Source organism: Vipera berus (genome assembly GCF_964194415.1).
Source record: "Vipera berus genome assembly, chromosome: 3".
Classification (NCBI taxonomy): Eukaryota; Metazoa; Chordata; class Lepidosauria; order Squamata; family Viperidae; genus Vipera; species Vipera berus.
Window position 1 is genome coordinate 157,546,648 of NC_138204.1, and position 21,700 is coordinate 157,568,347.

The 21,700-nt window shown below is 40.7% G+C and overlaps 1 protein-coding gene across 1 annotated transcript; it reads left to right on the forward strand.

Moving 5' to 3' along the window:
• Positions 1-210: 210 nt before the first annotated feature.
• DIPK1C (divergent protein kinase domain 1C) lies at positions 211-21,466 on the forward strand. The gene is made up of 4 exons (XM_081322416.1): positions 211-711; positions 9,927-10,601; positions 18,068-18,232; positions 20,261-21,466. Exons 1-4 carry the CDS (start codon positions 523-525, stop codon positions 20,513-20,515), a joined length of 1,284 nt encoding a protein of 427 aa, XP_081178542.1. The 5' UTR covers positions 211-522; the 3' UTR covers positions 20,516-21,466.
• The last annotated feature ends 234 nt before the right edge of the window (positions 21,467-21,700 follow it).

Genomic DNA, 21,700 nt, shown 5'->3' on the forward strand with positions numbered 1-21,700 from the left:
GAAGAAGAAGAAGAAGAAGAAGAAGAAGAAGAAGAAGGAGGAGGAGGAGGAGGAGGAGGAGGAGGAGGAGGAGGAGGAGGAGGAGGAGGAGGAGGAGGAGGAGGAGGAGGAGGAGGAGGAGGAGGAGGAGGAGGAGGAGGAGGAGGAACTACGTGGCTGGGGCTCGAGAAAGCTGCGCTTTCCCCCGAGCGCCCAGTCCCCCACCGCGGGCGCCTGGAGCCGCGGGAGAGTCGCAGGCGGAGCGGGACCTCGGGGCTGGCGGCCGCTCGCTCGCTCGCTCGCCCGGGAAAGGAGAGAGCGTCTGCCGGTCCGCGGCTCCGGCTGCTTTGGACGTGCGTTGAAGGGAGCCGAGCTGCAGACTTTGGCTTTTGCTCCGGGTGATCCGGGGGGACGCCTTCGAAAGCGGATCGGAATTCAACCGAGGTCAATGATGGATGCCGGCGGCGACGGCGGCGGCGGCTGCTGCCCAGGCACGGGCTAAAAGCGGGAAGCTGAGCGGCCGGGCGGCCGTCGGTGCAAAGGATGCTCCGGCTGAAGCGGTTGCTGAGAGCCAGGCTGGGCTGCCGGCGATGCTCCGCCGGGCAGTGCCTCTTCTGGGGAGTGTGCTGGGCGTTAGGGGGCGGCCTCTTCGCCGCCTTCTTCCTGGCGCACGGGGGCGTCTTCTCGGGGCGATGCACGGACGAGCAGAGTCGCCGGATCCTGGCGAAGCTGGTAGGTGGCAGCAAGGGAATGGAGAGGGCAGGAAGTGGGATCTGCCCTCAGGAGCAGCCCCCAAATGGGGTCGGTGACCTATCAGGGCTGCCCTGGCAAAGGACGCCTTCGAGATCCCAACCGGCAGGCTTAAGCCTTGTCTCCAGCTGTTCAGGGCCGCCCAGATGTGCCCTAAAGATCATCCCAGAGACTTGCATTTACAATAATAATACTAATACTAATACTAATACTAATAATAATAATAATAATAATAATAATAATAGTAGTAGTAGTAGTTGTTGTTGTTGTTGTTGTTGTTGTTGTTATTATTATTATTATTATTATTATTATTATTATTATTATTATTATTATTATTATTATTATTATTATTATTAAGTTGGAAGGGACCTTGGAGGTCATCTAGTTCAACCCCCTGCTCAGGCAGGAAACCCTATACCATTTCAGGCAAATGGCTGTCCAGTCTCTTCTTAAAAACTTCCAGTGTTGGAGCATTCACCACTTCTGGAGGCAGCTTGTTCCACTGGTTAGTTGTTCTAACTGTCTGGAAGTTTCTCCTTAGTTCTAGGTTGCTTCTCTCCTTGACTAGTTTCCATCCCTTGCTTCTTGTCCTGCTTTCAGGTGCTTTGGAGGATAGCTTGGCTCCCTCTTCTTTGTGGCAGCCCCTCAGATATTGGAACACTGCTATCATGTCACCCCTCACCCTTCTCTTCGTTAAACTACACATACCCAATTCCAGCAACCGTTCCCTATATGGGTCTTCTGCTTTCCTTTCCTCCAGAGTTTAGTGAGAAATTGCTAATCAGGTGGGAGAATCATTTTCTGTGGCCATCACCTTGAGAGGGCCTCCTTGCACCTGGCATCTTCCAGATGTGTTGTGTCACAATTTCCAAAATTCTAAGCCAGAAAGATACATCTGGACCTGGACCTGTCTTAAAGCAACAAGGTAGAAGTGTGGCATTACCCTTCTGGATCACCCTCTCCCTATGGATGTGTCTAAAGGGAAGAATCACAGCCAGGGGTGCCTTTTGTAAATTTCTGTACAAGCAGCGTCACCTTAATGCAGGAGTAGGCAACCTCGGCTCTTTTATGACTCATGGACTTCAACTGGCTCATGCTGGCTCAGGAATTCTGGGAGTTGAAGTCCATGAGTCATAAAAGAGCCGAGGTTGCCTACCCCTGCCTTAATGTATAGAAATGCATTGGTCTGGTCTGCTTTCCCTGCTGGGCTTATCCATATATAGTCCTTTTCAGTCCTCAGAATTTGCAGCCAACACTTCAGAAGAGTAACAAGCTGGAATAGGCTGGAGTATAATTGGGCAAATCTGGGGTGAAATTTCCATTCGGCCACACAGGTCATTCTCTGCACAGCCATCCTTAACTCTGAACCCAGAGCACTTTACTGGGTTGATGTGAAACTGATATAGGAAAATGGCTTGACAGTCACATGTCCTTCCATGCAAATAAGACACGACATAAATGACAATGTGTTAAATAAACGGTACATGTTGCATGAATTGAGCGCTTCATAGTCTAAATCAGAGGTGTCCAATCTTGACAACTTTTAAGACTCGTGGACTTCAATTCCACAAATGGCTGGCTGAGGAATTCTGGGAGTTGAAGTCCACGAGTCTTAAAAGTTGTCAAGATTGGACACCCTGGTCTAAATGACTGTTCTAAGATAAAAATATCTAGGATATCCTAGGAATAGAATAAGGTATGCAACATGGCAAGAATGGGGTGGGGCTCGTGTGTGGGTTTGCTCCATGGAAAACTGTCCAAGAGCTATTAACTCTAAGAGGGAGGTGTTATTCCTACTGTTAAGAAGAGTTGTGGGCAGGAATGTATATTGTAAGAGAAATGAAAATGACAGAACTAGCAAAGATGGCAAAATTAACTTGTTTGTTTAGAGAAAGACTGAAGCCTTTTTTTGCATAAAAATGAACTTGTGGTCTATGGTTTTGATGATTAGATAGGGTAGATTATAAAATAAAAGCAATATGAAGTAACTTTAGAGAGAGGGAGGTTAAAATATATTTATACTTACAACTGATGTGAAGAATATTGGAAGAAGCATATATATATATATATATATATATATATATATATATATATATATATATATATATTCTTGCACTTTCTGCTTTCTCTTTGCTTTTTCTTTTTTCTTTTTTCTTTTATATTAGTTTGCCTTAATTTTTATCTCCTTATTCAAATTTTTTTTAATAAAAAATTATGTTAAAAGCAACTGTGTTATTAGTGACTGGAAGCCCCTTATGGACTTTTTGCTTAAGGGTTGCTTATGGAAACAAGGACATTATGATGTAACCTTAGAGAGGGTAAAATATAAATATAGCTGCTGCTAAGAAGATTGGAAGCCACTTCTTACTAATTTTTTTTCTCTATTTCTTTTGCTTTATTTCTTTTTCACTTTTCCTTATTCTTCATCTCTTCAATTAAAATTTTGTATTGTTTTTGTTCTGTTGGAGAATGGTCATTTCTGTTAGTCACATTAAGAACTGTGTTAGAGGGGAGCCTGTAGATTTGATAATGAGATAAAATATTGATAATAAGTCAGTAAGATTGGTAGTCCTTGCTTAACAACTGGTCATGTAGTGAATGCTCAGTTATGATGGTCCTCCAAAATGGTACTTATGACCCGATTACAAAGTTCTGATGGCTACACATCTTCATGGTCACATGATCGCATTGTGGGTGCTTGGTAACTGGCTTTCATTTAGAGCTGTTTGAAGTTTCCTATGACCCACAATTTTCAGCATATTTTGCTGGTTTTCAGCATTCACTTCTGGTTTCCTGCAAAACCGTCCATTGGGTATAATGGATTTGTTTAACAACCACTGTGCTTGCTTAATGAGTGCAACATTCTTTAATGACCATGGCATTCGCTTAATGACCGTCACAATCAAGGTTGTAAAATCAGGTGCACTCATGTGATGGCCTGCTTAATGACTGCAACAACTCATGACCGTAATTACATAATGACTTATAATTTAATAATTTAAAAATCTTAACCTTATGCAATGGCTCTCTCACTACTTTCAGCACTGTCCCTATGGGCAGTGAAAGAGCTGGACCCTTTTTTAAAACTGCTTCCTTTAAAAACAACAACAACAAGAGAGACGTGTGTTGCCAGAAAGAAGGCATGCACTACTTAATACAAAAGTAAAATGGTTTTTAATAAATGGCTCTCTACTATCTACTTTCTCTGCTTTATGGTATGCAGGTCCTTCCCTTCAACTCCAGTCTGCCAAATGTTACTGATTACTTTTTCACAATGCTAAATGGTGACCCAAATAAGATCAGGAATGAATCTTTTGAGCAGGGCTGGCTAAGAACTCCCCAACGCTTGACGTTCTGAATAGGAGGCTTGTGAATATATTGCCATGAAAGGAGACAAGTACTATGGTCCATGCTGATGAAGCTTTGCCCAGATTTTGAAAGGAAAAAGGGTGAGGAAGGGGAGGAGTCAGCCTGCTGATTAAGGAAAAGAGTGCCTGAAAAGCGTTTGCCATTACAATGGCATTTTTCCCCCTCCTAGGCAACTGTTAGTGTCAGTTAAACAAGACAGAGTACTCAGCTGATGGATCTCTCCGATAAAACTTACTCAAAACATACAAGAATTTACATTTCCTAATGGGATGTAAATTCCATTCAATGCATTTATTTTGCTTTTCCCATCTGTAATCTATTTCATTTGATGTATCTGAGTTTGTTTGTTTTTTTTGCAAAAGAGTAATTTAGCAATTGTGGAGACAGATTTTAGGAGCTGGTTCCATTTCTTTGTTGTGATAAAAGTAGCAAGATTGTTCTGTGTTATCTATAATATATCATGACATAATATAGAGCAACATATTGATAAAGTCAAACAGTTATTCCATTATGAATGAAGGCAAAAATATGTGTCCCAGGATAATGTTGCAGGATCCAATCTGGGTCGGTCACCAGAACCAGAGGTTTTGTATTCTGAGCTTTCAGACTTGTGTTGGAGCCCCTCTTCAGGGAACTTCTGTCTGGCTAGTTATTCCATTATTTCCATTTTTTTCCACAATGAATTATTTTGTTCCTAAAAAAGATGTTTAGGGTGTTAAAATGAATGCTAAATTGGATTTGCTTGATCGGTTATATAACAATAATTTCTTAAACTTGTATGCCACCCGACTCTCAATGACTCTGGACAACTCACAACAATCAAAGAAATTACAAATAAAATCGATAAAAGGTAAAAGATGGCAAGCATGACAGCCCAAATGAAATAGCGGGAGGAGTTCAGTCCCCCTCTCCAGAGACCTGGGTGAAGAGTCAGGTCTTCACAGCTCTTTTAAACAACGGCAGAATTGGGGGCCATCCAGACCTGAGGGAAACTTCACTCCAGAGGCAGGCATTGCTAAAGAGAAAGTGTGCTTTTGGGATCCTGAGAGATTACATTCTTTAATCAAAGGGACCTGGAGTATGCCAAGGACCAAATTGGCTAGGCAGATGTTATGGGAGATGGGTGGTCCCTCAAGTAACCAGGCTATATATACCATGTACCTTTGTCACTGTAAACATTTTTATAAGCCAACGTTATCTGCTATGTTTCACAATTGGCCCATTACACATGGGAAAAATATGCTATGGTCATGTGTTGTTCATCTGAGGTGGTTTGTACCTAATTTTAAGAACTACGGTGTTAAGGTGTAAAGTCAAATAACAGATTAAGCTCGGTTTCGTGTTTTCTTTATCCAATGGAAAAGTAACTTTAATAGATATAGTTCTATTATGGTAACTACCAATTGATGACTATAAATGTCCCTTGTGCGATACATAACAAACTACAGCAAATACTATGCTGTGGCAGCAGCTTTGCCAGTTTTGTGGAAATGGAACAATATTGATGATGTTACCTAGCTGGGTAATGAAACGTTTGCAAGAAAACAATCTAGAGCACGAAAGACCCCCAGTTCAACCATGAATTATAAATATTCTCTTCTAAATATTTTTCTTCTGACAGGCAGCTAGGAAACTTTGATACTTCTGAGATATGGGACATTTCCCATTTCCCACAGAGCTGAATTATAGCCCCCAAAGGATCTGAAGCCATTGGGCCTGATTTGAGAATTGCATTTTGCATTTATCCTTGAGCCTGCCTCTGCACTGATTTCAGAAGGAGAAAAGTTATTTACGGCTTATTCACAAGGCAGATAAGACAGTGCTATGCTTGGGTTTAAGCCAGTGGTTTTATTGCCCTTGAAGAAACCAAATTGTCTTATAACCGAACAGTGTAATTTCAGCAATTTCTGATTAATCCCTGAAAAGGTTTGCTGATTTTAATTGCTTGTAATTTGAAGTAGTTATTTAAGATTATTGCATTTGTTTGTTACTTACATTTAATATTTGGGAAAAACTATTATGTTGTTTTAGTAGATGTGTTTGGGTTAAAAGTACTGGAATACCTGTCCAGTTAATAGTATAATCTTTACACACCTTCCCCAAAGTTGAAAAAGTTGTTTTAGAACCTTCTATTCATTACAAGGGACGTGGTGGCTCAGTGGGTTAGGACGCTGAGCTTGTCGATCAGAAGGTCGGCAGTTTGGTGGGTCAATCCCAAGTGCCACGTAACAGAGTGAGCACCTGTTACTCGTCCCAGCTTCTGCCAACCTAGCAGTTCGAAAGCACGTAAAAATGCAAGTAGAAAAATAGGGACCACTCCGGTGGGAAAGTAACAGCGTTCCGTGCGCCTTTGGCGTCTAGTCATGCCGGCCACATGACCACGGAGACGTCCTCAGGACAAGTGCTGGCTCTTTGGCTTTGAAACGGAGATGAGTACTGGCCCCTAGAGTTGGAAACGACTAGCACGCATGTGTGAGGGAACCTTTACACATACATTACTTTAGTTTACTTTAAATAAGCACTGGGGAAGCTACTAGCAGAGCTCCTCCTAATATAATACTATTTAGAATAGAATAGAGCTGGAAGGGACCTTGGAGGTCTTCTAGTCTGTTCTGTTCCAGCCTACGACCGGCCCTGTTTGAATGTCAGGGACAACCCCTTTTTATAGTCAACAGGCTGGAAAAAACCCAACCATATTTATTTACAAAGAAATCAAAAGTTCAAACAAGAGTTAAACCAAAAGTTAAAACGAGTTAAACAGGAATAACAGACCAGGACTCTAGCAGAAGATTTTCAAATGGTTGCCTTCAGCAACCAGCACCTCTCACCCCTTCCCCTTTTACCAGCAGTCCCAAGGCATGGCTTCTCATTGCCTTCTCCTCCTCTCACCGAGTTTCCTCATGGCCTTTCTCTGTTCTACTCTGCTGGATTGCCTCCTGCTCCTAGCATCCCTGAATAGATTCAGCTGTGAATCATCTATGTCCAATACCTCGTGCTCACACAGCTGAGTCTGATGAGGAACATGACGGGAGGGGCCAGGCTGAGAGTCCTGCAATGCATCAGAGCCTCCCTCTGACACCAAAGGCTCTCCAAACCCCTCCTCCTCCTCCTCCTCTTCAGAATCATCAGACTCAGCTGCCAGTATCACAGGCTGACGCTGAATCACAACATAGTCCAGCTCCTCACTCAAGCAGGAGAACCTATACCATCTCAGACAAATGACTGTCTAGTCTCTTCTTAAAAACCTCCAGTGATGGAGCACCCACGATTTTGGAAGGCAAGTTGTTCCATTGGTTAATTGTCCTCACTGTTAGGAACTTTCTCCTTAATTCCATTTTGCTTCTCTCTTTGATTAGTTTCCAACCATTGTTTCTTGTCCTGCTCCCTGATGGTTTGGAGAATAATTTGACCCCCTCTTCTTTGTGGCAGCTTCTCAAATACTGGAATACTGCTATCATGTTACCCCTAGTTCTTCTTTTCTTTAGACTAGCTAAACCCAAGTCCTGCAGTGGTTCTTCATATGTTTCAGTCTCCAGGCCTTGGTTCATCTTAGTTGCTCTTCTCTGAACTTTTTCCAAGTTCTCAACATCTTTTTTTAGTATGGTGATCAAAATTGATTGCAGTATTCCAGGTGTGGTCTCATTAGGGTTTTATTTGCATGAATGTACAGTATATCTTCATGAAAAATCAAGGTTATTATATAGATACAATTTTAGAACGCTTGCATACAAAGAAACCCCTTGATATATAGAAATATGAAACTTTTTAACTTTAGATATTTTGAAAAGTTTTCTTTTAAGTGCTTTAATATGTACATTATGTTCATTTATTGCATTATGCTTTATTAAGCCTTTTTTTAAAAAAAAGTGTGCATTGTATTATTCATATCCTTTGGGTCTGGTTACAGGATTTCTAGACCTTTTAAACTCTTTGACTCTAGAGAGTTGTGAGGTATGTGGATTTGTTCTTGGAATAATCTGGAGTCATGTCTTCCAATTTGAAAACATTGGAAAATAAACCTAAATAGGATTTCCTAGCTAAGATGGATGTATACAACTTTACACGTGGCTAGGGTGAAAGAACTGAGGAAAGAATACAACAGACTGAAAGTTCCATCTGGAAATGGCCTGGAGAACTTTGAAAAAATATCTTGCACTTTCTGCAGTAAGCATTTCTGAAGGAGCCTGGTGCAGTGGTAGGTGGGAAGTTGTTGACTGAAAGTAAGAAGGAAGGTCAGAGAAAAACAGGAAGGAAGTTGGTATAAGGTCTCTGTCTGACTGTTTCATTTTTGGCATCTTCTAATAATCCAGGGACGCGGTGGCTCAGTGGGTTAGGACGCTGAGCTTGTCGATCAGAAGGTCGGCAGTTTGGCGGGTCGAATCCCGAGTGCCGCGTAACAGAGTGAGCGCCTGTTACTCGTCCCAGCTTCTGCCCACCTAGCAGTTCGAAAGCACGTAAAAATGCAAGTAGAAAAATAGGGACCACTACGGTGGGAAGGTAACAGCGTTCTGTGCACCTTTGGCGTCTAGTCATGCCGGCCACATGACCACGGAGACGTCCTCGGACAAACGCTGGCTCTTCGGCTTTGAAACAGAGATGAGCACCGGCCCCTAGAGTCAGAAACGACTAGCACGCATGTGCGGGGGAACCTTTACCTTTACCTTAATAATCCACATTGATGAGTGTCTCCTTCAGAGATGTGCCCAGAATAAACTTTTGCAGCTGCACTTCTCGAAGGACAGAATGGATGTGGCTATATAGACTGCCTATGCCTATCTTAGAAAGGGAAGGATGGAAACAATTATGAGTGGAAGAAGGGACTGGAAATCCTCTTTGTTTCTTCTGTAATGACCACATAACTACAGACTTTCAATCTCCTTTTAAGCTTTGCAATCATGAATTATGGAATATAAAAACCGCACAAATATATTCAGCTTTCATTCCTTTTGTTCAGGGATGTGAAGTCAGTTTAATAACACAGTAAAGACAGAGCCCTGTGCTGTGATCTAATCTTTTTTTTAAATCATTGGTTTCTGCATTTACTAGGCTTTGTAACATATAATAGATCAAATGCTGTGTTTTGTAAGGAACAAACACAAATTGGAGTTCACATTCACTTTTTATCATGTGAAATTTGTATTGAATGTAATGAAATAATTAGAGTTGTGTTCCATGACTTTTATGACTTCAACTTCATCCCACAGTGTTTCATTCCACAATAGTAGGTAACCAGGATCCATTGTTCTGGATAGAAGAATGTTGGATTGCAACATACCTCTTTGGAGTTAATGGAGGTTCAACAAGAAGGCCACATCTTGCCCATATTTTCATCCTTGTCTTACTAATATTTATATATTAATCACTGGTTTTCAACATCATGTACACAAAACCCATACATTTTGACAATTTAAAATATGATGAAAATATGTTTCTGAAGAAGTAGTTTTTAGCTCTTTCTCTCTATGGGATTTGAACTGTTAACTACATGGTGATTAACGAAGAGGACAGCTCTAAACTACAGAGGTCTAGAGCTGGGCCGTCACCATAAGACGGAGAGAAGACAAGAATTATGATTTACCATGAGAAACAATTTATTATTTACTGTGGGCAAAGCTTGTTATCGCAGCACTAGCCTTAAGTGAGGCAACCATAGCTTTCTATGCTTATTTCTGGGTTTGTCCCAGTTGGGCCCATCATCTTGTTTGCCTTTTTACTTCCTACAGGATGAAAACTATATTTTCAAGATAAGAATAAATGATTTTCAAAGTGCCTGGAAAATTTTGGTTTCCTACCATTAGCCTTGTTTGTTTGTTTCCATTTTTCTGCAGTGTTTTGACTACAGGACAGGCATGTTGACTGGGGATCTTTGTGAAGACTTATGTGTGACCCAGACTTTGACCTATAAACGCTGCCTTTATTATGACCAGGGAAAGAAGGTCATTCAAGCTGACTGGAGAGGCCTCCCTGTGATCCTAAAATCAAAAAAAGAAATATTCTCTAGCTACCACGGCCTTGCCTCTTTGGAAGAAATGGAATCACAGGGAATTTCAGAAACCGAGCTGCTTCTGATGGTTGCTTTGGAAGTCAAGAACACATTGGGCTTGGAACTTCCTAACAAAACGGTGGGACCTTTGTGGATGAAAAGAGGCCCACGTTGGAAAGCACAGCTGGCTAGTTTGTGGTCTTTACTCCAACAGGAAGAGTACATTTATTTTAGTGTTTTGCAGGACATCAGTAAACATGTTCTAAGGGTTATCGGTTCTTGTGGCCACTTTTATGCTGTGGAATATCTGACAGCTGGACACGCGTGGCACAGTACCCTTTTTTCTGTGGAAGATGCTGTCGGTGCTTCCCTTTCTGGGATTAAAAACAAGGCCAAAGCCATAACCCAAATTGCAATCAGCTTCTTGGATATGGTGAATCATTTTGACAACGACTTTTCTTATCCTCTTCATCTCTGTGATATTAAACCAGAAAATTTTGCCATCCGAAATGACCTGACGGTAAGTTAGACCCAGCTTTTCATAACTAAATATAGAATTTATTACTATCATAATGAAAGATGTGAGCACCATCATGCTGACTGGGGATCGTTATGAAGGCTTACGCGTGGCACAGACTTTGGCCTATAAATGCTGCCTTTATTATTTATTTTATTTTTTATTTTATTAAATTTATATAAAATTATGATCAGAGTAACAAGGTCATAACAAGGAAAAGTCTTGCTCTTTGTTGAGAGCAAGGCAACAGTTTTCTAGATATTGCTGGCATTATACATTGGAGCAGACAATGAAATTTTGCTATTTAAAACTCCATCCTTTACCTTTGTGCTGTTCTAATATTCTGTATTCGTAAGAGTGTCTTTTCCTATGCTGTTCTACAGTTTTTTCTTGAATATATACTATAAGCCATTTACAAAAATACTAATGACAATTTGAATAAGTAGAAGCTATGCAAAAACATGAAGCAGTAGGCGTGAGCTTAAATGGACTCCAGAAGATGGTAGAGGACAGGAAGGCCTGGAGGAATGTTGTCCATAGGGTCGCGATGGGTCGGACACGACTTCGCAGCTAACAACAACAACAACAACAATGCAAAAACATCAATCGGCTTCTGTTTCAGTTTGCAGCAGACCAGACTTGCCTTCTACTGAATATCTGACCACACTTATTCTTCTCTTGGGCTTTCTTCCCCCTTCCACGGACACACCAAGCACGCTCACTTTCAGCATAACATAGTCATTAAACTTTCTGACTTGGGGTTCCCGTCGTACCTATATATATGTTTCCACATATATTTAAAGAATTCATAAGTTGAACATAATCTGTCAACTTGTTCAAAAATGGCAGGGGTTTGGTTTTGTAAGTAATATTACTTGGAACTCCAACATCAGAAGCAGGTAATTATGAAGGTGAAAAAGATTGAAGGTTCTCACTTGTAGATTTCATCTCCTTGGAGACAGAAATCCCATTCTCCAACATTTTCCAAAGATATTATAAATCTTAAATGTATCGCTTGGGTGGCAGTTGGGGGATGTGTGTTATAGTCACATGCCTACAGATGACAGTGGCTGAAGCCTGAATAGTAGTGATGAATAGTGTTAATTCCACAAATGGATGAAGTCAAAATCAAGAGTGGATGAAGGCAACTGGCTCTTCTTTCACCTCATTTATCTGTTCTGTAACACCACATGTTTCTACATGCACTGATCCATTTGGACAAACATTAGCAACCTATCCATTAATGGGGAAAAGCAGCAATATAGTTTAAATTGCTTCTTTTCTTGGGCTGTTTCCCATTCTATCTATCAGGCAAATAGACCTACAATCACGCACCCATTAGTTTATCTCCATTTTGACACTTTCCATCTATTAATACCTTGTCCGCAATACAATTTCCTTTGCCCTATATATGCTTTCTTGCCTTCATACACTCTCAGGATTTATACATTCATACATTAATGTTTCGTTCACATCTCCTCTTTCAGTCGGCATACCAGGAAAGGAAAATGAAATAGCAGCAAGCAGGAAAGTTCAGGGGAGTTTGGTGTTTGCCGAGCGCCACCTTGGAGGCAAAACCAGGAGACCAACACTGATGGTGTTACCTAGTTTGGGTAAAGAAATGTCTGCAAGAAAACAGCCAAGCTCCTGAGCTATATTCTCCTTTATTAGTTTACTTCCAGTTTCTGGCAAAAAAATGCCAATTGGGGAAAATTAATTCTCTTCATGACCATTGGAAAAAATGTTGAAAAATCGGCTCAAGTCACATGATGCCTTGATACTTCCCTGAAGCAATTCACCACTGTAATTCTGAGCTGAATAGAATTCCACACTGGAAAGTCCGATGCTAACATGACTTAAAGGCTTAGCAGTAATTCAGTTTTCCATTTCTTAGACCATAAGACAGTCTGAATTATTAAGTGGTGAACAGATTCCCCCCCCCCCAGATTAATTATACTTATATGTTTACTCAAATTCAGCACAATCATTGCAGAATGCCCTTTTATGCATGCAGGACTCTTTCCAAGTGACTAGAAGACATTAGCTCTTGCCACTGTCGGTACGGCTAGCCATTGCTCAACATCATAGATACACAGTGCTGACTCAGCTGCAATAATGTTGGTATTCATCTCACTTGTTAATCATGCATATCTATCCAAACAACACACGTGCAGCTGCAACGCATCATGGGACAGTGTCTTTCTTCAAGGAGAATGAAGTCCCCCCAAACCTTGAAATGATCACAGTTGCAGTTCATTGCAAAAATTAGAAAAGAGGTATCCAGGATAAGCTCAAAAATGACTGCAGGAGGTGGGAGGGAAAAAACAACAAACAGAAAATTCAGTAAAACTTCAGCTTAACCAGATTTCCACTTTGCAGACCTCAGATGCAAAGGACAAGTTTTCTGCTTCATCTCTTGGAAATAATTGACATTATTTGCATCCAAAGAGGTCTAGATCAGGGTAGGCAACCTTGGCTCTTTTATGACTCGTGGACTTCAACTCCCAGAATTCCTGAGCCAGGAATTCTGGGAGTTGAAGTCCATGAGTCATAAAAGAGCCAAGGTTGCCTACCCCTAGTCTAGATGGAACACTTAATTTGTATTATATGTAAGATATAAGATGTGCTAACTGACATTATTTGTTTATTGAGATCTTCATGTAAGTTGATGCAAATGAGATAATCTGTGTCAGTTGCATATTGACATAATGCAAATAATGTAGGCCACATTTGTGTAGACCACAAATGACATGCTGTTGGACATAGTGAACATTTAGAAGTGACAGACACCTCTCACTCAAATTACTCCATTAAATAGAAGAGCTCTGTATTATTATTCCTATTAGTATTAAAAGTATTTCGAATTCCATTTAGTAACCGGAGTTCTCCGAGCAAGTTACAGTTCTAGTTAAAACATTGAATGATTCTGTGCATATAATCCAAGCAAAAGAATACTGTGGTGTAATCGCAAAATACAATTAATAGTGCAGGAGACCAAAAATGCCCTTCTGTTAAAATTAAACCAAATGAAAAGTTATAGAAATGTCAGAACAGGAATGTCTTTGACTCACAGGGAGGTGGGGAGCATATCAATTTAATTTATTGTTGTTATTATTAATTTCTTGGTGTCAAAAAGATACTGAGGCAGTGGATGAAATAACTGAGATAAAAAAGCAATCCCTGTGCTGGCATTTGGGGAAGGGAAGAGAAATAAGTCATTTTCAGATTAAAAATAATAAGAAGAAAATGCATGGGATTTGACTGAGGAAGAGGAATCTGACAAACACATGGCAATCTGCCTGGCATTTTGAATAGTCAGCCTAGAATGTGTTTAAAATTCCTGTTAATGTTTTTCTGGAGGGCTTCCTGTAATTTTGTTCCAAACGCTGCCCTGAGTGGACTTGCCTGACCAATCTGCCAGTTTTGCTAATACAAATTAATGAAGTGGCCAGCACATGATACCAAGGGAGAGAAAGGTTATTTTATTAATGCTGCATATAATTGCTTTTTGAATACGAAAGAAATCTCTATGAAGGTTCTGAGTTATAGCTTAGCCTTCTCATAATATTTGGACCACAATCTAAATGGGGCCTGCTCACTTGCATTCCAAAAAACATGAAACAAAAGGCAATGAACCGGAAATGTTTTCCATTAGAAGTTTCTTAATGAAAGAGACACTCAAAAGAAGTTGCAAACATAAGAGGAGATGTCAAGAATTACTGATGTTCCTGATAGTGCCTGCATCAACCTGTGGAAAGCCCAGGGCTGTTTTCAAAGAAGGGAAGGGAGCGGGAATGTGCAGTTTCTCTTGGAGTTCAGGAAAATTAGAAGAAAGTTTCAAATTCAGGACTCTCACCTTGTCACTCAGGCTAATGGGATTTTAGATGTGCTTTCTTCATCTGCGGTCTTTCCTTTTTCATTTTGACATGGATCATTGAAAGACAAAAATTCATAGAGCATATCACATAGAGCAGGGGTCCCCAACCCCCGGTCCGTGGACTGGTACCCGGGCCATGGCATGCCAGCAACCGGGCCGCACAAAAAAGCAAAGCCCCATCTGCGGGATGCAGGCAGCACACAAAACTACGCCCTGTTTGGTATGCCGAAAAAACTCTCTCCACATAACCGGGCCCTGGTGCCAAAAAGGTTGGTGACCTCTGACATATTGAAATACAATAAATAAATCTGGGAAACCAGCAATTATTTGGAACAGGCTCAGTCAGCTCCATTGCTATTTTTTAAGGTCTCCTTGGCTTTCTTCGTACAATATGCTTAACTGGATCAGTGGAGAAAGTGGATCAATATGTTGTTGGAACATATTGGTTAAATGTGCTCATCAGCTAATTTCTAGGGCAGTAGTCTGCAAACCCTGTATTCCATGACTCTCTGAAATGATAAATGTGTTTGACCTCCCCTGCCATGACTAAAACTCATGATTTCATTGGTGTTAAGAGATAGGCAAGTTTTCTTTGGGAGGGGGGGAAACTAACAAAAAACTGACATGGATGTCCTGGGTCATGTGCTGCCAGTGTATAATACCAGGAAAGGAGACATCTTGGGAGCAGGTCTTTTAAGTACACGTTTACCCTGGAAATCTGCTAGTTTTAACTATGGCAGGGCTGAGCCTTATGCTATAGAACCTTCTCCACTGACATTGGCTTATAAATTACTCTCCCTTCACCGATTGTAAATGCTGACATGAATAATCAGGGATAGATTTTTGTATGAGCCCTGCTAAGTTTTTTTCATGAAACCAGCCGTTAGAAGTTGTGATTCCATTTTATAGGTTAGTCTGTTATAGCTCACAAGCAAATCATGTTTAATCAAACCATGACTTAAGAAGAACACACGAACCCAGTATAAGGGCAATACTTTGGATTGAGGATAAGAAATTCAAATTAGCTTGAGGATTCTCTAATCTAGAACCTAATATGAAACTAGCTAGATTGAAACTTGGCCCTTTTCTGACTTGTGGACTTCAACTCCCAGAATTCCTCAGCCAGGCACACTGGCTGAGGAATTCTGGGAGTTGAAGTCCACAAGTCAGAAAAGGGCCAAATTTGAAGACCCCTGAGCTAGATTCATCACTGGCTAGATCCAAACTGAGTAATTGTATAAATGAGGTTGTGTCCTATAGATTATCATTAGGTCCACAACCCAGACCATCCTTCAGAGCCTCAAGTAAGTCTCATTGGATTCAGATGTGCAGCCATACGGGTATTGGGCTTCCATTTTGACCTTCAGCCCAACACACTTTGAAGTACAGGTAATCCTCGTCTTACAACAATTCATTCAGTGATCATTCAAAGTTACAATGGCACTGAAAAAGGTTACTTATGACCATTTTTCACACGACCGTTGCAGCATCCCCATGGTCACATGATCAAAATTCAAATGCTTGGCAATTGACTCATATTTATGACAGCTGCTGTGTCCCGGGGTCTTGTGATCACCTTTTGTGGCCTTCTGGCAAGCAAAGTCAATGGGGAAGCCTGATTCATTTAACAACGGTGTTACTAACTTAACAACTGCAGTGATTCCCTTAACAACTGTGGCAAAAAAAGTTCTAAAATGAGGCAAAACTCACTTAACAAATGTGTCATTTAGCAACAGAAATTTGGGCTCAATTGTGGTAGTAAGTCAAGGATTCACTGAAATCAAAATATTTTGTTTCTTTCAGTACTGAAGCTCATTGAATGGAGTAAACCTCCAGAGTTCATCGGCAACTTTTGACTCATTCTAACCATTGCATTTATTGTATATCCATTAAATAAAGAAATACTTTTTTTAAAAAAAATGACTGCAATAGGATGCTTAGTACCTCTGGATTTTCATCCAGTTCTGGAAAATAGTGAGGCAATATAAAAAAAAATGTACCCAAGAATCTCTGTATGGAAAATATGTTTTCTATCACTGAGAAAGGCTCACTTTCTTGGATACCTCTGTCCTTTTGCAAAAGTATTTAAAAGTACTTTTATTTGGGTATCAAATAAAAGTTTTGAGTTTTCATTTCGACCCCAAACAACCCCAGTGATGCCCTCGACGTGATGTCCCGATGCCTGGAGGCGGTCCGGGTCTGGATGGGGAGGAACAGGCTTCAACTCAACCCTGACAAGACTGGGTGGCTGTGCGTACCGGCATCTCGGGATATTCAGGATATCCCACCCCTCACTATGGGGGGTGAGTTATTACCCCCTGTAGATAGGGCTCGCAACTTGGGAGTCCTCCTAGAGTCACAGCTTTCCTTAGAAGACCATATAGTAGCTGTGACTAGGGGGGCCTTCACCCAGGTTCGCCTGGTGCGCCAGTTGCGGCCCTATCTAGACCGGGATGCCTTACGTACGGTCACTCATGCGCTCGTGACCTCTCGTCTTGACTACTGCAATGCTCTCTACATGGGGCTACCCTTGAAGACCACTCGGAGGCTCCAACTGGTACAGAATGCAGCCGCGAGAGTTGTGTTGGGAGTTTCCCGACACTCCCATGTCACACCTTTGCTCCGCGAGCTGCATTGGCTTCCAGTTGTCTTCCGGGTGAGGTTCAAGGTGTTAGTAATGACCTACAAAGCCCTACATGGCATGGGTCCGGAATACCTTGGGGAGCACCTGCGGCCGGCGTCAACTTCCCTCCGCCCAGTACGCTCCCACAGAGAGGGCCTCCTCAGGGTGCCACCGGTCAAAGAATGCCGACTGGTGGCCCCCAGGGGGAGGGCGTTCTCTGTGGGTGCACCGGATCTTTGGAACCATCTTCCGGTCGAGCTCTGGATGGCGCCCGATCTCCGCTCCTTCCGGCACAATCTTAAAACCCATCTCTTTGAACAAGCTGGCCTGGCCTGATGGGACGGGGTTGGATTTTATAAATGGATTTTAACTGTTAATCTGTATTAATTTATTATGGGCACTGTTTAATTACTTTTTAATAACTTTTAATTTTTGTATCTTGTTTTTATGTATTGCCCTGTTCACCGCCCTGAGTCCTTCGGGAGAAGGGCGGTATACAAATTAAATAAATAAATAAATATATATATAAATAAATAAATAAATAAATAAATAAATAAATATTTCATTGATGAAATAAAAGAAGGACATGACTTTCGGTGGCATTTGCAGCAAGTTATGACAAAATGACAACAAATGCACTTGGATGTCATTATACAAATTCAGGTGGGGAAATCCTGCACATTTGTCAGTTGCTTCTCCCCAGCGGCAGAGGCCCAAGGTGTCCTCAAAGAACTGTAATAAATTCAAGGCTCATGTTTTCTCCATGCTTTCCAAGGAAAGCTTGTTTGTTTTTTACAGAGCAGTCAGTTTGAGTTTCACAGGTAGTGAGCAACATGGGTCCCATGTGTAATTTCTCATTTTCTCTTGAATTTATCCTGCACTATTTTCTCTCAGAACTCAAAATGCCCTAAAGTTGCACGGAGTTTTGGCTCAGACTAAATCAACCTAAATACATTGCTCTGATTGCAGGTGGTTGCCATTGACGTAGACATGGCCTTTTTTGAACCTAAAATGAGAGACATCCTCGAACAAAACTGCTCAGGAGATGAAGACTGTGTTTTTTTCGATTGCTTTTCCAAATGTGATCTGAAGAATGGAAAATGTGGGGCAGAAAGAGCCAATACTAACCTTCAAGTGAGTGGCTAAGTAGAAATATTTTTATTTAAGTGGCTGCATGCCTCTGCTTTAACATCCTAATTACTGCACTGATTAAAATGATGTATCCATGACTGGCATTTGGGCATGTTCACATACATCAGCACAACAAAAGGTGAGTGAAGTCCCACTTCAAGATATAGCTATCAGTGTGCCCAGAGCCACCAGCCACAGACAGATCATGCAATGTCATATCATGTCATACTTTTTAGGGAAGACAATTAACAGGTTCTGTTACTATTCTAATCTCTGCAATAGCATCTGTATTGTCAACATTTGATGTAGCATCCCTCCACCTGAGTGCCAGTGGTAGCTAATGATGAACACAGAGCAAGGCATTTCATAATGAGATAACATAATTGGGCAAGTTGTTCTAAAGCAGTGTTTCTCAACCTTGACAGCTTTAAGATATGTGGATTTCAATTCCCAGAATTCCATGATGGCTTAAGGCTGCCAAGGTTGAAAAACACTGTCCCAGATGTTACAATATGGAAGAAGAATTTGCCACAGGAGTGATGTTAGTAGCCTTTCCACAATTACAACATACAGCTCCACTCTCACTAAGGAGTCAAACTATGTGTATGTGGTAAAAATGGACTACTACTACTACTTACTACTACTGCTATGACTATGCACAGTGTCTTCATAGGTAAAGCAATAGCAATTTATGCCCTTAATGTTCAGTTGCAAAAGAGCTAGAGGAATTTATTATCACATTTATTATCATTTATTCTTATGTCCAGTTCTTATACTATATATTTTCTTCTGTGAATGGATTCACTTCATAAGGAGGTGTTGCTCTGAATGGGGATGGTCAAAATGGCTCTCACTGTCTCCCCTTTAACAATCGATGTAAAGGTCAAACATATTAATCTAATCGTGTTCTTACTCATTTTATTGGAAACCATTTCTATGCCTTCCTCAGAGTAATTTCTCGAGTTTGTATTAAGTGTTTACCCAAGAGAGGAATAGGGAGAATAATTTTTTATTGAGTTTTTATTCCTATGCTTGGGTGGAGAACTGTTTTTCCTGTTTTGTGCATCAGCCAGGATTAGAGTTACAATAGGGGCAACTATATAAGTCTTTTAAAATAAATGATAAATAAAACAGTGGGGAAATTTGTCAGCAGCCAGAAGAGAAGAAAAAAGTAAAGCATAACCTGCTTCCAGTGCAGAGCAATACAATTTATGTAGATGCCAGAAGCCCATCTTTGTGCCCAGATGAATGTTTATGTGTTTGCATTGATTTATTTAGTGAAAAATGGGGAACGTTTCTGCCTGGGAGTAAAATTTTGGGTCTTTGGGTCTCATCAGGGGGCATCATAACATCAACATTGAAGTAGGTGGAGCCAACAGATTTTAAATTTTTTGGTCTAGGACAAGGGTAGGCAACCTTGGATCTTTTATGACTCGTGGACTTCAACTCCCAGAATTCCTGAGCCAGCATGGCTGCCTCAGGAATTCTGGGAGTTGAAGTTCACGAGTCATAAAAGACCAAGGTTGCCTACCCCTGGTCTAGGAGAGGGGGAGTTAATAAATTCCTTAAACCTCCACACCTTTAAGGTGCCTATGAAACCTCCAACTCCCCAGTAAAGCAAAAACCCCTGAGACTGATCACATTAGCCTCCAATGGGACTGGGAGCCGCAACCAAAATCCTTGGGGGCTGGCTGCAGGTTGCTTCCCTTGCCCCACAGTGCATAGATTTTTCTCTGCCCAAGCAGAGTGAGTCTCTTGTATAAAAACTGCTCTGGACCAAGATCTCATTACAGAATGGCCCTGTCATGGTCTGTGTGGTGTTTATGTGTCAGATTTTTATTTTATAGTCCTTATTGTGGTGCTCTGTGAGCCATATAGAGCCAATGGGAATTTAACAGCACAGAAGCCTTAATAAAAAAATAAAAAAAATACATCCATAAATTGCAAAGTGCAACAGGACTGAACATGCGATTCATGTGATCTCGTGTGATTCTTCAGTACAAGACACTGTTTTTTCTTCTTTTCCAATAGGTCATCTGTGATAAAATATTTCGCCCCTGGTTCACTCTAAACCTTGGAGGATCAGCCGTTTCCTTTCCCATGCAGGTGCAGTTACAGCAGGCGGTGCATGATTGTGCACAACCAAGGAGCAAGGATATTTCCAACATGCAGAGCAATTCTGCAAGTTCTTTTTCTCAGCTATACAATTTGCTCCGAGCCAGTCAAAAGGAACTTCATAAATCTAATCTAGCAGATTCATCACTCATGGTTACCCAGGAAACGTAGCTTTTTCTTATTGCTGTCGCTGAATTAAATTATTTTCTACTTCTTTTTTATTTTACTATACTTTGAAAACCACAACTGAGCTTGCTGCGTATATATTGGAATGAAGTCCTGATTTAACAGACTATATTCAGTAGGCTTTGGGTACAGTGGACCAAATTTCTATTTGGACAGCTCCCCTGAAATAACAGACAAGTTGATTGCATATAGTTGTTTGTATAAGGGAGTTAAATTTACACTAATTTTATCTTAATTTTATGATACAACAATTTATATCATTTGCATAATGATGTCATTAGGTAAGTGATGTCAATCACTGCAAAGATGTACTTTTGTATTTAACAGGCATTGGGAATAACAAAATGTACCCTTCTCTCCCCAATCGGTCGATAAAATTCAAGTTTAGCTGTATTAATTCTCTCTGAAATGTGGGAACTAGTCATATCAGCCAAACTAATACAAGAGTCAAATCATTTAGTAATTTAATTTTATTTCTAAAATGGAATAGTTGAGGATGGCTAAGTATTTAATTAACATGCTCAATGGAGATCTTTGTGAAGAAAGTGTATCCTATTTTAACAACAGTTTTTAAATATATCAGTTACAGCCTCCTTGATGCTCATAATTAGGTCAAATTATTTAGATTGACAAAGTTTAGTGATGGAAGTGTAGAGAGTAAATGCAATGTCATTTTGTTGTTATATCTGGACCACATCATTCTCTGTTTGAATGATGCTTCAACACTGATGGATTTAACTAGCAACTTTATGAAGGACAAATACCCAATGATCAAACACTGTTTTTTCTCTCTCTAACATCCCTGCCAATCTCTTATTGTCTTTAACATTCTCTTTCTTTCCCAGTTTGCAGGCTATAAGTGAAATAAATTTTAGCAGGAATCTGACAAATCTTTTCCAAGTGGTTTTTAAAATTAAACTCTCTGATGAAGTTGTATCCTCCTCATTCATGATTCTGCCACCTGTAGTTTTCCTGTTATTTGGATTCATTCCTTCTAACTACATACACAAAAGCAATGTCCACACAATATCTGTAGAGATTCTCAGTCAACCAGGTCATGGTTGTCCCAAAGGTGCTTTTTCAAGAGGCAACTGGACTTTCTTGTTTTTGTTTGAAGACATTTCACTTCTCATCCAAGATTCTCATCTTGAATGAGAATCGAAATGTCTT